Source organism: Ctenopharyngodon idella, chromosome 8 (genome assembly GCF_019924925.1).
Source record: "Ctenopharyngodon idella isolate HZGC_01 chromosome 8, HZGC01, whole genome shotgun sequence".
Classification (NCBI taxonomy): domain Eukaryota; kingdom Metazoa; phylum Chordata; class Actinopteri; order Cypriniformes; family Xenocyprididae; genus Ctenopharyngodon; species Ctenopharyngodon idella.
Window position 1 is genome coordinate 1,710,863 of NC_067227.1, and position 15,564 is coordinate 1,726,426.

Here is a 15,564-nt window from a genome sequence, read left to right on the forward strand (position 1 = left end):
TGACAAGGCATTGAAGATGTTAAATTGTGAACGGATATTGGATATCTCAAATGGTGTTGCCATGGCGAGCTATTGAAATAATGACAAAAAGGGAAACAGGAATAGTCTCATATCTTGACATAATTCTTTTACATTTACCCAGTTTAAATGCATATTGCCCGTCATGCACAGTTGGAAAATTCAGCTTTGATCACAGGAATAAATTACATTTTCAAATATATTCATGTATTTGATCTCTTGTGTGTCTGTTGTGGTGTTGTACTGTAGGTGGAGTTGTTTGAAAAGGACATCGAGTATCTGAAGACTGAGTTGAATCATGTTTCAGCCACAGACACGTCCCCCATCAGCCTGTACGAGTACTTCCACATCTCTCCCATAAAGGTCAGTTATCAAAACCTTCTGCCAAATTCACTGTAACCACACAGAAATATCAAAGGTTTAATATTTATGACAAACTTTGGTCATTGAAGGCATTTTTAAAATCAACACATTTTGAGTGTACGGTGTGGTGTGTAACTGTGTGTGTGTGTGTGTGTGTGTGGCAGCTCCACTTGAGTTTCTCTCTGAGCACCGGTGGTGAAGACGGGAATAAGAAAGAGAGAGAGACAGAGATCATTCCCCTTCAGTCTCTCCACCTGCTGCTGAAGAGTATTGGAGCGACTCTCACTGATGCTCAGGACGTCCTCTTCAAGTACTTACATTCACCTCTCAGCACTCTTTCTCACATCCCTGCACTTCCTCATTCTGCCCAGCCAAACCCTCAGATCACACATTGGGTATTTCTGGATTTCACGGGTGGTTAGATGCTGTGAAACTCACTCTTCACCTCAGTGTTCGCACTGTCACACTGCCCTCTAGTGGAAAGACAAAAACATGCTAGATATGAAGCTTGTAGAAGAACTCACTTCATTATCAGACTGGCATCTTGGTCATTAGTTATTCAGTTCTCAGAATGAAATACTAGCATGCCAATTTTACTGCATACTGAGTAGTAAATGTTGTATGCTAGTATTATTTATATAACACTATAGTTTTTCATTTACTTTAAGTTTTTCCATCTAATATATATATATACATATATATGTGTGTATATAAATGTTTTTAATAGTTTTAGTTAATGATAATAACCCTCAGCTGCTTATTTTTTTGCACTATGCAGCATATAATGATAAATGCTTCAAACTGTAGTATGCTACAGTTATTTCAGATATTAATATGTTTACTTTGTATTTTTGTCTCTCAAAAAATTATTTTGATATTGTGGTACACTAAGATTTCTTCTTTATTTTTTGAAAAAAGTATCTTCTGCTCACCAAGGCTGGATTTATTTGGTCAAAAATACAATAAAAGATATCATATTTTATTGATTATATTAATGAAATATTATTTCAATTTAAAATAACTGTTCTCTATTGTAATATATACTAAAGTGTAATTTATTCCTGTGATCAAAGCTGAATTTTCAGCATCATTACTCCAGTCTTCAGTGTCACATGATCCTTCAGAAATCATTCTAATATGATGATTTGCTCCTTAAGAAACATTTCTGATTATTATCAATTTTGAAATAATATAATATTAATATTTTAATATTAATATTTAGTTGGAAACCATGATATAGGATTTTTTGATGACTAGAAAGTTCAAAAGAACAGCATTTATTTGAAGTAGAAATCTTTTGTGAAATTATAAATTTCTTTTTGATCACTTTAGAACAATTTAACGCACCCTTGATGAATAAAAGTATACATTTCTTTAAAAAAAAAAAATTTCTTACCGACTTCAAACCTTCAGACCTTCATAAAATTGGAAAGGCAAGATCAAATCAAGGGCATTGAATTGTGGGATACGGTACCCAGTGTAGTGTGGTCTGCTTCTGTACTGCACATTTTGGCAGATGTAGTAGGTGCAAAGTCTCGTATAATTGAAATGTTTACATTTATATTGATGCATTTGTGTCCTTTCTTTCTCTAGACTTGCCTTTTTTGAGCTGACGTACCAGTTCCGCACCACTCAGCAGCTGCAGTCAGAGGTCATCCGCCATTACTCCAAACAGGTGACTGTTCACCTTTAACATTCAGAGACTACTGCTGATTTGTTTTTAACATACATTATGACTGCCTGTTTTCATGTATCTGTGCTTGTGTGTTTTAGGCTATCAAACAGATGTATGTTCTGGTTTTGGGTTTAGACGTCCTTGGGAATCCATTCGGACTGATCCGCGGTCTGTCTGAAGGCGTCGAGGCCTTCTTTTATGAGCCTTACCAGGTGAATCTTTAACTCTTCAGACACAACAACTGATATAAAACATTTGTGACCCTCTAAACTGCAAGTTTAGAAATTACATAGTTATAGTTATATGTCTCCACTGTTTGGAGAGCAGGATTATTATATTTAAAGTCACCCTGTGGTGAAAATCAAGTTTTTAATGTTGTTTATATGTCTATGTGGTGTTTTTAATATGCTTTAAGACAAACCATGTGCAAATTCATCAGTCAACACCATTACTGAGTATTTTCTCTTTAAAACTGCAGTGATCTAAAGACCGTCTCAAACCCGCAGTTTGAAATCGTTGGTGTTTCTGACGTCACAAATTACCTTGTAACCAATCACGTCAGCGTGCCAGCGGGCTTTAGCATATCATTAACTTTGACCACACAAGGGAGTCTCAAGAGAAGTCAGGTTATCCCGTATATATATATATATATATATTTTATTTTTTATTTTTTTTCTGTTGATATGAAAAATCGTGTAGATTTAGCAATATAGCCGGTGTATGATCTATATTACGATGTTATGAACTATATGTCTTTCTCCACTGACGTTCTGAGTTGTTCAAAGCGTTTGTAAGGATACTGATTGTTAGAAGGCAGCTGTCTGACTCTGACATGGCGAACAGGAACATGGTTTGTAACATTAGCAACACATTATTAGCTGTTTGATAACATAGTCAAGCAAAAGGCTAATCATATTAAAGGATTAGTTCACTTTCAAATGAAAAAACCCCAAGCTTTACTCACCCTCAAGCCATCCTAGGTGTATATGACTTTCTTCTTTCTGATGAACATAATCAGAGAAATATTAATAAATATCCTGATGCATCCGAGCTTTATAATGGGAGTGAGTGGGATCAATGAGTATGAAGCTCAAGAAAGTGTCTCCATCCACATCCATCCATCATAAACATACTCCACACGGCTCCGGGGGGTTAATAAAGGCCTTCTGAAGTGAAGTGATGCGTTTGTGTAAGAAAAATATCCATATTTAACAAGTTATGAAGTAAAATATCTAGCTTCTGCCAGACCGACTTCCGTATTCAAGTTATGAAGAAAGCGCTTGAGTTGAATATGGAAGGTGTAGGACGTAGCGTAGTTTTGAGGCGTTTCTTTCTTCGTATGTTGAATATAGAAGGTTAAAATATATATCTTTATATCTTCTCAAGGCAAAATTTCTTATTTTCATTTTTTTTAACTTGATGTACTAAAATAACAAACTAAAACTGAAATAAATTAATAAAAACTATACAGTATAGACATTAAAAAAATTACTAATAAAAAAATTTATAAAAATGACAAAAATGCACAACTAAAACGTTTAAATTAACATGAAAATGCAAAAATAAAAACTAAATTTAAGATATAAAAAAAACTGTAATAGTATCTCAATCGTTGTTTCCATCCACCTATTTATGCAAATTTTGGATGGAAACGCCAAGATGTGCATAAATTCTAAAAATGCACATGAAACGTATACGCTCAGTTGAGGCAGATAATTTTGATGTGCATAAACTACGATGGAAACACATTTATTGAATAAATCCCTCGATGCGCAACAAAAAACTCAGGTGACTTTGCATACAAAATGAATGTGTGTGTGTGTGTGTGTGTTTGTCAGGGTGCCATACAGGGACCAGAGGAGTTTGTGGAAGGGATGGCACTCGGGGTGAAGGCTCTGGTCGGAGGGGCTGTGGGTACGTACTCTCTTTTTGTGAGTGATCTTTGAAGCTATGAATTCAGAGACCTAAATCGAAACAGAAGTGGTCACATGAGGTTCATATCAAGCATAAACAGCAATGTTCTTCCACTCAAATTCTGACCTGTTCATTTTTTCTGTTTGTCGTCTTCTTCTCAGGCGGTCTGGCAGGAGCGGCGTCTCGGATCACGGGAGCGATGGCTAAAGGTGTGGCCGCCATGACGATGGATGAGGAGTACCAGCAGAAGAGACGCGAGGCCATGAACAAGCAGCCCAGCGGACTGAGAGAAGGACTGACGCGAGGAGGGAAAGGACTGGTGTCTGTGAGTGAACAATTGTCAAAGTCAAACTTTGCTTTTGCAGTAAAATTATTTGGATTGTGTGTGAAGTCTGTCTGTAAATATGATCTCTTTCACACAGGGTTTTGTAAGTGGCATCACGGGCATTGTGACTAAACCAATTAAAGGTAAAGCTTTATGCCAGCTGTTCGGTTATCTATCAGTATTTCAGTGTCAACAGTCAGCTTACCTGTGTGTTCAGCTTAATAGGCATGTCATGAGTGTGTATGTGTTCCTGTAGGAGCTCAAAAGGAAGGAGCGGCGGGTTTCTTTAAGGGTGTGGGCAAAGGCTTGGTTGGAGCTCTGACTAGACCAACAGGGGGCATCATTGACATGGCCAGCAGCACCTTTCAAGGCATCAAAAGGTGTGTGAATATGTCTATGTATCTGTGTGCATTGTTTGGGTAAGAGTCTTCCATGATTGTGATGCATTTTCTGGCATGATTTGAATTCAGAGCCGCAGAGACGTCTCAGGATGTGGAGAGTTTGCGTCCTCCTCGTTTCATCCATGAGGATGGAGTCATCCGGCCGTATAAGGAGAGAGAAGGAATCGGCAGCCAGATGCTGCAGGTGACGCTTAACACTTCCTGCTGTCACACTCCTGCTGTTCAAGATAGTGGCAAATGACAAATATAATAGGAATACACATGATAATAGGCTACAGAAATGGGCAGTTGACATGACAGGATAACAGGCTCCTGCAGTACAATTCAAAACTACAAAAAATAGAATAAAATAATTACATATTGCAGTATTTGTACTTTAAATTTAAACAACAGCACTGTTTAAATAAACTGTAAAAATGCTAAATGGTGGTTGAAAAAGGTAAATATCTAATATACAACCACTGGGAGATACATAAACTACAGACCAAGAGTCGTTTGAATCATGAGTCTCCTATGCTCACCAAGGCTGCATTTATGTGATCAAAAATACAGTAGTAACAGTACAATTGTGAAATATTATTACAATTTCAACTGTTTCTAATGTAATAATGTAATTTATTCCTGTGATCAAAACTGAATTTTCAGCATCATTACTCCAGTCTTCATGTCACATGATCAGTGTTGGGGAAAGTTCTTTTAAAAGTAATGCTGTTGGGCTGTTTGTTTGTTTGTTCTTTTTTTTTTTGCAAATGTAAAGGCCCTTTGACACCAAAAGTGAAATAATTAAGCCTCAGGCTGAAGGAAATGCAAATTCACACCTGTACAGTGGAGGGCGCAGCTCAAACAAGCAAACATCTCAGCCGTACTGCAGTTCTGGATCACAGATGAATAGGACGCAGGAGAAGAAAGTCCAACACTCTTACTTAAGCAATAAAAACAAAGAAAAGAAACACAAACATGATGTTTATCTAAAGTCATTTTTGCTTATTAGTATGGCTGAATTAGATCATTGAAGGTCAGCAGCAAAGACATTGGTTAATAAATTCAGATTAAATACATAAAGTATATTTCTATTATTTAACATTATTGCAGGTTCGGTTTGCGTAATATGCTGAGTTTGCATTTCACTGTTTTTATTAATTTTAAGGAATACTGAATCTGTTTTTGTGCAAGTGAGATGAGTAAATGTTCACATTTAGTCTAGATCTACAATATCCATCATGTTCACACACAACACCTCTGCACTTTATTTCTCTCAACATGGGGACAGGAGAGCTGTCAGTCAATAAACGAGAAAACAGTAACTTGCATTACTTATTTAAAAAAGTAACTCAGATATTTAGTTGTAAATATAAAAGTAATGTGTTATTTTACTAGTTACTTGGAAAAAGTAATCTGATTATGTAACTCATGTTACTTGTAATGCGTTACCCCCAACACTGCACATGATCCGTCAGAAATCATTTTGATATGCTGATTTGATGCTCAAAAAAAAAATTCTGATTATTGTCAATGTTGAAAACAGTTGTTCATATTTATATGGAAACTGGTACATTTTTTCAGGATTCTTTGATGAACAGCAAGTTTAAAAGAACAGCATTTATTTGAAAAAGAAACCTTTTGTATCATTAAAAATATCTTTATCACTTTTGAACAGTAGTGTACATATTTAATATTTATTTATTTAAACTTAACATCTTGATAATATATCCTTGTCAGCTACCCAGATATGTATAACATATACAGTACATATTAACATATATATCTGATTTTTATATATATTCTGATTTTTTTTTGCAGTTGTTTCATGCTCCAAAATACTTTGCCATTATCTTAAACACCTGCCATTAAACAACCAGCTTAGACCAACATGAATTTTCATGTTTGTCCAGGCTGGTTTATGCTGGTTAGTGCTGGTTTCATATTAGTCTAGATTGTGGACCAGCAAACCGTAGCTGGTGAAGCTGGTAAACAGACCAGTCTTTCTGGTGAAGCTGGTTGACCAAGGAAGACTTGCTGGTTAAACTAGTTAGGAAGCAATATAGCCCAGCATCCAAAGCACAACAGGAAGCAAAAAGACTAACAAGGACCACCAAGGGTTTGTAATTTTATCATCAGACGTGTAGGTGGTGTTTTGAATAGGAGCAGAGAGATGCATGTGTAAAACTTTGCTATTAAGCTACTTTATGGATGCCAACTTTATTGACATTTGTTAGAGATCAAGATAAGCATTTGCATTTACTCTGAGTCGCTATTGTTCCCTTAAATCCCAAAGTGTACTTTGTTTTTTACACATATGCTAGCATATGCCCACAGTTGAACGCGTAGCCTTTCAAAGTATACTCCATTTGATTGTGTGCTCACACACATGCGCTCTGGAAAGTTTTGAAAATCTTTGTCCAGTGTCTGCGCTATTTTTATCCAGAAGTTATGACTGATAAAAATATGACCGATAAAAATGTCTTTGTATTCTTTTAAACTAAAGTTGCTGCTATCTCATAACCCCCTCACAGAAGTGTCGGTGTCTGTAGTTGTTGCAGTCTCGGGAATTTTGTTGTTGTTTTTCAATGTCTTTGGTTTCATTTTCTACTGTGAAACAATGTGGAACAACTGATTAGTGCAAAACAAATTCGATGCATCAAAGTAAATTCATGTGCAACTTATGCGTACAAAGTACAAAAATCAGGTGGCGCGTACTATTTTGGTGACGAAATTTGCGTCACGTGCACTGTACGCGGACCCTCGCGTATACGTAAAACGTGAAGTATACTTTGGGCTTAAGTGTTCGTTAATAGAGTGCAACAGTCAGGTTCAGGAAGTAAAAACTCCATTCATTTTCTCCTTAGGGACATTGATTTTCAACGATAACTTCTAAACCTTTAAAGTCAGGCCTACTGTGAGCTACGAGGTTGTTAATCGATGGTATTTGCTGCTGCTGAAGTCGTCAGCCCACATTATTTCAGCTTATTTTTAAAATTATTGTGTTTAACAGTGTTTAATTCCTGGTGAAAAACTACATTACCCATGATGCTCTACAGAAAATTACACCAATAAGAGTCAAAAAAGCAACATGTGCCAAAAGATGCCAAAAGAGCTCTTTAGCTCCGCCCACTCCATGAAGCACTGCAAATGATGTAATCGAGTCGATCTTCCTACGCTTTCAAAATACTGAAATGTTTGCATATATATGCATATTTTGCAATAAACTTAAAATATATTGTATATTGTATGTATATATGTATGTATATATGTATGTATATATATATATATATATATATAATATATATATATATAAATCAATATTTGTGCATGAGTAGTTTTATATTTCTCCATTGTTTTTAATTTGATTATTCTGTTTGCAGTGCTTCATGGGATTGTAGTTCTTTGCCTCACTAAAACTGTTAAGGACACAGTCTTGTACTTCTGTCTTTTTGACTGATTTTCAAAAAAAAATTTGCTTCAAATTAAAGTTTGTAGTGTTGTTATTCTCCTTGTAGCGATAGTGATTGACTTGGTTCATGCCTCCTTAACACAGACTATTTTAAAATCCCTGTGGGAAAAATGAATGGAAAAAAAATGCTTCCTGAACTAGGGGGCGGGCGCTAATGCACTCTATTGTCTTTAAAAATATATATAATTTAAAAATATAATTAAAACATTATTTATTTTTTAATGGAAAATATTTATATTAAAAATGTATTTTAACCAATATATTAAAAAATATACATTTTATAAATACAGTAAAATAAAATTATATTAAAAAATATTATCACTTGATATATCAATAAATAATAAAATATTAAATTAAGTCAAATCATTATGTAGTCCACTTACTACCATTACTAATGTAATTCCCAGCAGTCATTGACCTAACAAACAGATCATTCTGTGATATGTTGTGTAGCTTGTGAGAGTGTCAGATGTAGTAGTATTAGTGGAGTAGTTCAGCGTCTGTTCTGGTGTTCACTGACCGCAGCTCTCTTCTCTTGTCATGTTTACAGCGCAGAACAGCCCTCTCTCAGTGGAGTAGCACTGACACTGATGAGGACGAGGAAAATACACTTACAATTGTGTCCTTTTAATCACTTTTAATAGATATTCAGTCTGATTGTGTAATGTGCATCTGAATCTGAGTAATTTACAATGTTTAAGAGTTAGTGTGCAGCTGATAAAAAGTACATGTAAATATTGCTGTTTTATGCTTGGGAATCTTGGTTTTATTCCTTCAGATGTTTTATCCCACACCATCATCTGTCATTTTTCCTGAATAAAGTCTGTTTCCAAGTGCATTTTTCATCATTAACCCATTCCACACCCATCAATCCCACTATGCATTGCCAAATGAACTGGCACACAGGCACAAAGTACACCCTGTGCTGGAGCAGGGGTGTGTACTGAGACTTTAGTCTTCTAGAAAACATTGTGACTCAACCTTTGCTTACGTTTTGCATTGAATTCGAGTCTTTTTACTAGGGAAATTCTGGAAAATTTGCATTCTTGCATCCAGAACGCGTTCAGATAGGCAATGTGAAAGTGCACAGACACTGAGAACTAACATATTTTACAGTTAAAAACTGGTTGAATTGGCTTTAAGGGTTCCTAAAACTAGTGTGATACACAGTATATGAAGATTTTGAGGTTTTGTTGCCACTGTGTGTCTTTTCATCAGTTCTTGTGTCATTATATCCACTCCATCACCATATTTCAGCTCCTCAAATGTCAGCACATGATGTGGACAGAAAATATACGGCCGTAGAAGTTCACAGGATTGTTTTTTTTTTTTTCATATATATATATATTAATTGGTTTCTCCATTTGGTTTGTAGAGTATTGAAAATGGACGGTTTGCCAAGTACAGGTACTTTGCTCATGCTAAGGTGAACGAATCAGATTTCCTGATGATCACTAAAAGGTAGGTGAATTTAAATAAACGCCTCATTTTGCATGAGCAATATGTGACATGAGCACATTTAGATGAAGGGGCAGACAATTATCCTGACAATCAAAAGAGGGCAGAAAATAATGTATCAGATTGCATCCTGTGGGTGAAGAAAGTGTCTCTTTTTATGGCTGTCAAAGTTGATGCAATAATATCACATTAATGCAATCTCACTTTAAAGCAGTTAAGAAAAACTAGATAGTAAAGTTTGTAGACAAACTTTGATGTTGGCTTGAGAAAGCCAAGCCAGAAAGTTTGAAGTAATTTTAGCAGCTTTGAGTTTGAAGGTTTTAAGTTTAAAGGTCTTAAGTTTGAAATAGTTTTAACTTTTAGTTTAGTACTTTTAAAAGCCAGAATTTTGAATAGATAGATAGATATATAAACTAGCATGTTATCGCAGGTTTTTAACATGTTTTAGCATATTGCTAGGGTGTTGCTATGCGGTTGAAGAAAGTGTCTCTTGTAGAATTTAGGGCCGTCGAAAGAATTTAGGGCTGTCTCACTTTAAAGCATTTTTAAAAATTAGCGCCGTTAACGCAGGTTCTGATCACTCATAGTTCAAGCCAGGGTTGCCAATTGCGTGTTTTTCCCTTCACCAGACATTATTTGTAGTGCACCTCCCATCCAATAATCACAAAGAGCTTTGTGATTTGTTACTTTTGATAATAAACAAATCCTCATCAGATTTGTTACTTTTGATAATAAAAAAATCCTCATCAGATTTCAAAATTCTGTCCAAATGCCATTTTGGCACTCTTTAATGATGCATGACATCGCTTTAGCTCACTTCGTTCAAGAGTCAGTCATCTCTTCCACTTTACTACACGATTTAGCCCGAAATAAAGGTATGTTTAAAGGGGGGTATCACACACAGTTTCTGCCAATCTCATGTTAATCTTGAGTAGCTATAGAGTAGTAGTGCATCCTTCATATCTCCAAAAAGTCTTTAGTTTTATCATATTTATAAAAGATAAGATACGCTGTACCGAGTTTTTCCGAAACAGCCGAGCACCTGGAGGCGTGCCGTGTGAGCGGAGCTAAAGAGTCACGAGCACACGCAGCTTTTGTGTAGAGATCGTCTGCAAGCTATCGATGGTCAGCTAAACAAATGTATTTAAACACACACAATACACCATCACATTATCCCTGGATAACTTTTGAATCACTATAATGAATATAGCGTATAGTGAATGATGAATAATGAATTTATGAATTCACTACGTTCGTGTTGTTTACATTATATGCACTTAGGCGGCTATAGTCAACAAAACAGACATTTGAAGCAGTTTTACTCACCACCTGCGATTCCGACTCATGAACGGGATCATTCCCGCTGTGACCGCTCCATCTTTCAGTTTTAAACGATCTGTAAATCCAGTGTAGAACGGGGCCTTGTTTATAAAACCATAAGCGCCGATCCTGAGGGCTCGAACAACCACGGAAAAACACGCGATATTCTCCTTTCATTTTAACCAATAAAAAATATCCAGAGCGCATACATGTAATGCGTGAGCACAAAGCTTTCAGCTCCACTTAACACTGGGTTCTTTGGGAAGCAAGGTTATCTTTCCCTCACAACCAAAAACACACTTCTTTGGTGACATTGTTGATTTTGTGAAGTCCTGTGACCTGTGCAGCGCTGCTGACGACTTCGTAAAGCCGAACGCGCGTTGATGGGCGTGCTCTTGCTCTCTCGCTCTGGTCGACGTGTGCGCGCGCTCTTCCGGGAGAAGTGCCCGTACAAGGAATTCCGACCTATATGACGTCACTCAGGCCAATACTCGAAAAAAAGACCGCAAAGTTTATGAGGATTTGGAAGAGTATTTTTGGCACAGAAATACTCCGTCATACGTCCAGCTTGTGTTTTGAAACTTTGGCCATGTTTAGCATTAGAATCCAACTCTTTAACAGTCTAAATAAGTCAGAATACATGAAATATCATTATACCCCCCCTTTAAAGATATTGTACAACTTAATAAAAAGTATCATGTAATCACTCAATCAGTGTTTCAATCACTGAAAAACGCCAATAACAGCTTGTGAACAATGTCACATAACATTACATTTACCTCAGAAAAGTTATCCAGTGTTTAAAGTTTGTTATTTAAAAACTTCATTAGCGTTAATTATTTATGTTTTTTATGAAAACTACCTTATATGCAATTGAAATATACATCTCAGTTTTTATCTGAGTGTGATTGTTATCTGAAATAAATTGAATATAGTTGAATATATAGTATATAGTTTGTATAGTTTATATAGTTTGGGCTCTGTTATTAATTTTAACCTTTAATATTATAGTAATGTACCAAATGAGAGGGTTCCCTTTATAGTTTACAGTTTTAGTTGGGAGAGATTTTTTCCTTTAGAAAAGTTGACATGTAGGCCCATCTGAAATATTTACAAATGAATCATTATTAAGTTGAATTATATAATACCGTATATTGTGATATTTTCAGAGACGGTTATCTTACTGTCGGTAGCGCAGGCATTTGACAGCATAAGAAAATTTGAATCACAGCACAAAAAATCTCAAGATATTTCCACCAAATTATCAGTATCAGCATCGGCAGATATCATTCTGAATGATCGGTGTAATGATTTTGTATCAGTGGATCTCTACTTCATACCTTTTGAGCCATCGATTTGTGTTTACATGTAGCCTAAAAATCTGTTTCTAAAAGTCTTCACGTGAACACCCTGAGCTCGGTCCAAATGAAGTTTCAATCTGATTAAAGGGGTGGTGTATATCTTAAATAATAATTTAGGCAATGTAAACCTTCGAAACCAAATATTATGCACAGTATGTTAATTTACAGCTTAGAACTGAAATTGGAAAATAGTAGTGATTGCTTAAAGAGTTAGTTCACCTTAAAATGAGAAATCTGTAATCATTTACTCACACTCATGTTGTTCAAAACCCGTAAGATTTTTAATCTTCACAAAGTCATGTAACCAAAACTTCAAAGTCTTCTGGACAGACATGATCACTGTATATGATGAACAGATTTAATTTAATTTATTCACAAATAAACACACATACAATGTGAATGCATTCAGTTGAATCTTTTCATCATATAATGCAATCATATCTCTTCACAAGACTTGGATTAAACTGCTCAATTCATATGGATTCATTTTACAACACCTCTAAGACCTTTTTGGATCTTTTAAGTTTTGGTTACCTGGACTTTCAATGGAAGAACAGAAATCTCTCAGCTTTCATTTAAAAATATTTTAATTTGCGTTTCGTAGACTAACCAAAGTCTTATGGGTTTGGAGTAAATGATGACAGATTCAGGAATCTCAACAAACACCTAACCCCAAATATTAAACTTAGTCATATAAAACGTTCCCACATCCCCATATATTAAAGTTAGGCACAAACTTTTCCCACATTTTCTGCCGACAACGTAAAAATGCATGTAATTACATGTAGTCGTATGATTATAAATGTGCTGTTCTATCATATTTAATCCAGGTATGTGCTGCTCTCATACAGTCTGTGTGATTTTACTCTTCAGAGGAATATTTTTCGTGACTAAGGGCACGTTTGGGCAGCTGACGTGTGAGTGGCAGTATCTCTTTGATGAGTTCACTAAAGCGCCCATGATCGTGGAGGGCAGGAGACTGCGGATAGAAGCAAAGGTACATCATCATCATCATCATACACACTCATAACCCACAGTTTGATTTATGTGTATTTATAGAACTGCTTTATTTACTTAATAATTCTCACTGGTCTTAATGTGCACGTTATTTTAAAGACCAAAAAGTTTATTTGGTAGCACTTTATTTTATTGTATGAACTTACCTATATTAAGTCCAAGTAGTTCACTAGTATTACTCAGTACTTTCTGTGTAAGTACGCTTTTACTTTTCTGATGATGTAAGCAAGGCCACGTAGGCGGGGTCAAAGCATTAAAAGGAAAAGTATTAACCAGTAATATCACAGCCTGACATGTTTGATGCAGTTGAAACACCTCCCAAACAAGGATTCCTTTTGTTATGATGAAAACATCATTTATCTTGTTCTGATTTTCACAGGAGCGAGTCAAGTCAGTGTTTCATGCCAAAGAGTTTGGGAAGATCATCAATTTCAAAACCCCAGAGCTAGCAAAGGTAGAGTTGCACATTTTTGCTTCTGTAAACTAAATCTGGAAGTTGGTTCATGAACTGTTAGCGTTTCATAACAAAGGGCACAGTAAACATTAATCAGGGTAGCGGCATATTTAATTTTTGACAGGAATGAAATGAGGCTGTGAGGGATAGAGAACAGTGTGTTTAATGGATTGTGCTGTTGATTAACAACATACATCATTCAGCTGATGAAACGTCTTTCTGAAAATAACTTTCATTAGACAAAAACACCATAAAACAGTTATAAGTTGTGAGTTGTGAAAATTAGGACCTTTATACAGTGTGTGTGATCATAAAGACTGTAAGTCTGTCCCTCACTGCCTTGTTTTCAAATTCCATTTAAATGTGAGGATCACTATTAGGGTTGCAAAACTTTCCATGGAAATATATGGGAATTCAAGGATTAGTTGACTCATCCTTTAACGAGAATATAAGGGAATTTACGGGAAGTAATGGGAATAAACTGGAAATTTGCAAAATTGCAGGTTAGCCTATAACAGGGAACTTAAATGTAGTTTAAAAAACATTTTCCAGCATAACCTTGATTAAAACAACCAGATTTAATGCAAATTCAGTTGAATTTCTACCCTGTGTTCCTCAGTCACATGCACACAGCACACTACTTACTGCTTTTTTTAGGAGAGAATGTTTATTTTATTCAACATTCATGCTTTTTTGATGTTAAATAAAAGAATTGAACTCACAAATAAATCAAAGTCAAAAATGTCATTTTTAAATAGTTCATTTATACATTTCAACTGAGTTTGCATGCATGTCTGCTTATGACCAAACAAAATGTTTATATTTGTTTGTATATGATAAATTACTCCAAATTTCCAAATCATTTCCTTTAATTCCCATATTAGTCCTGTTAAGTTTCTTGAAATATTCCAGGGTCCTCGCGGGTCCTTAAAAACTCTTACATTTAGTTTGATCACATTTAAAATATCATAAATGGAATAACAGAAGTCTTATTGATTATTTTAAGAGGTCTTAAATTTGGGGACAAAAATAAGGAATTGTGATACTGTCTAATATGATTATTAAACTTTAAAAGGCAACAATTTCATTAAATAAATATGAGCACTGCACATTCAAATTCAGAAGTCAATAGTGCTCATTTATGCCAAGCAATTGTGTATGATCCACTGTTGATGAATTATGATATTGTTTACTTTAGGATGTTTGTTGTAGAAGACTGTAAGAGTGCATATTTTATCTCCCTCATATGTTTGAATGAGCAGCCAGCAAGAGTAAAGTATAGACGTTTCAAAATAAGAGTCCCAGAGTATTTCAGGCTTGTTTATAATTAAAAGTCCTGCATTATGCATATTTTTTTTTTTCCTGGTTTTTATTGTCAATTTAGTAATACAGTAAACTGCATCTGGCATTTATTTCAACGTAAAATCCGTCTCGTCACAGCAAGGAAAGACTAATAATTTTATTCAACACATTCAACATATAAATTTTACAACTATCGGCACAATAATCTGTTTATTGTCTTTCAACACAACATGAATCTCTTTATTGAACCCCCACAAAATTATTATTTTTGGCAATGTTTTGGGAAAACCCGAGGCATTTTGAACAAACCTAATATTAAGTATATATTCTTAATTTTAAATTCTTAGCCAGATCAAACAGACCAGTAAGGTACACAGAGGGGTTAAAGGACTGTATTTTTTTGTTTGCCACATATATGGTGTTTGCAGCCACCTGTGGATAAAATAACCTTGTCAATGTTTGTACCCATGAGCTCATTTTAATGATGTGTTTCTGTGGTTTTCAG

General features: G+C 35.3%; 1 protein-coding gene across 2 annotated transcripts in view; it reads left to right on the forward strand.

Annotated features, from left to right (window-relative positions):
• Positions 1-15,564, forward strand: part of vps13a (vacuolar protein sorting 13 homolog A) — a 70,401-nt gene that overhangs the window by 53,689 nt on the left and 1,148 nt on the right. For both annotated transcript variants that reach the window (XM_051902399.1, XM_051902401.1), the window contains 12 exons: positions 268-381; positions 546-691; positions 1,975-2,056; positions 2,155-2,268; positions 3,895-3,970; positions 4,132-4,295; positions 4,393-4,438; positions 4,552-4,675; positions 4,766-4,880; positions 9,523-9,608; positions 13,160-13,283; positions 13,683-13,757. In XM_051902399.1, the coding sequence (XP_051758359.1) occupies positions 268-381; positions 546-691; positions 1,975-2,056; positions 2,155-2,268; positions 3,895-3,970; positions 4,132-4,295; positions 4,393-4,438; positions 4,552-4,675; positions 4,766-4,880; positions 9,523-9,608; positions 13,160-13,283; positions 13,683-13,757 (1,266 nt within the window). The remainder of the gene's footprint in view (positions 1-267; positions 382-545; positions 692-1,974; positions 2,057-2,154; positions 2,269-3,894; positions 3,971-4,131; positions 4,296-4,392; positions 4,439-4,551; positions 4,676-4,765; positions 4,881-9,522; positions 9,609-13,159; positions 13,284-13,682; positions 13,758-15,564) is intronic.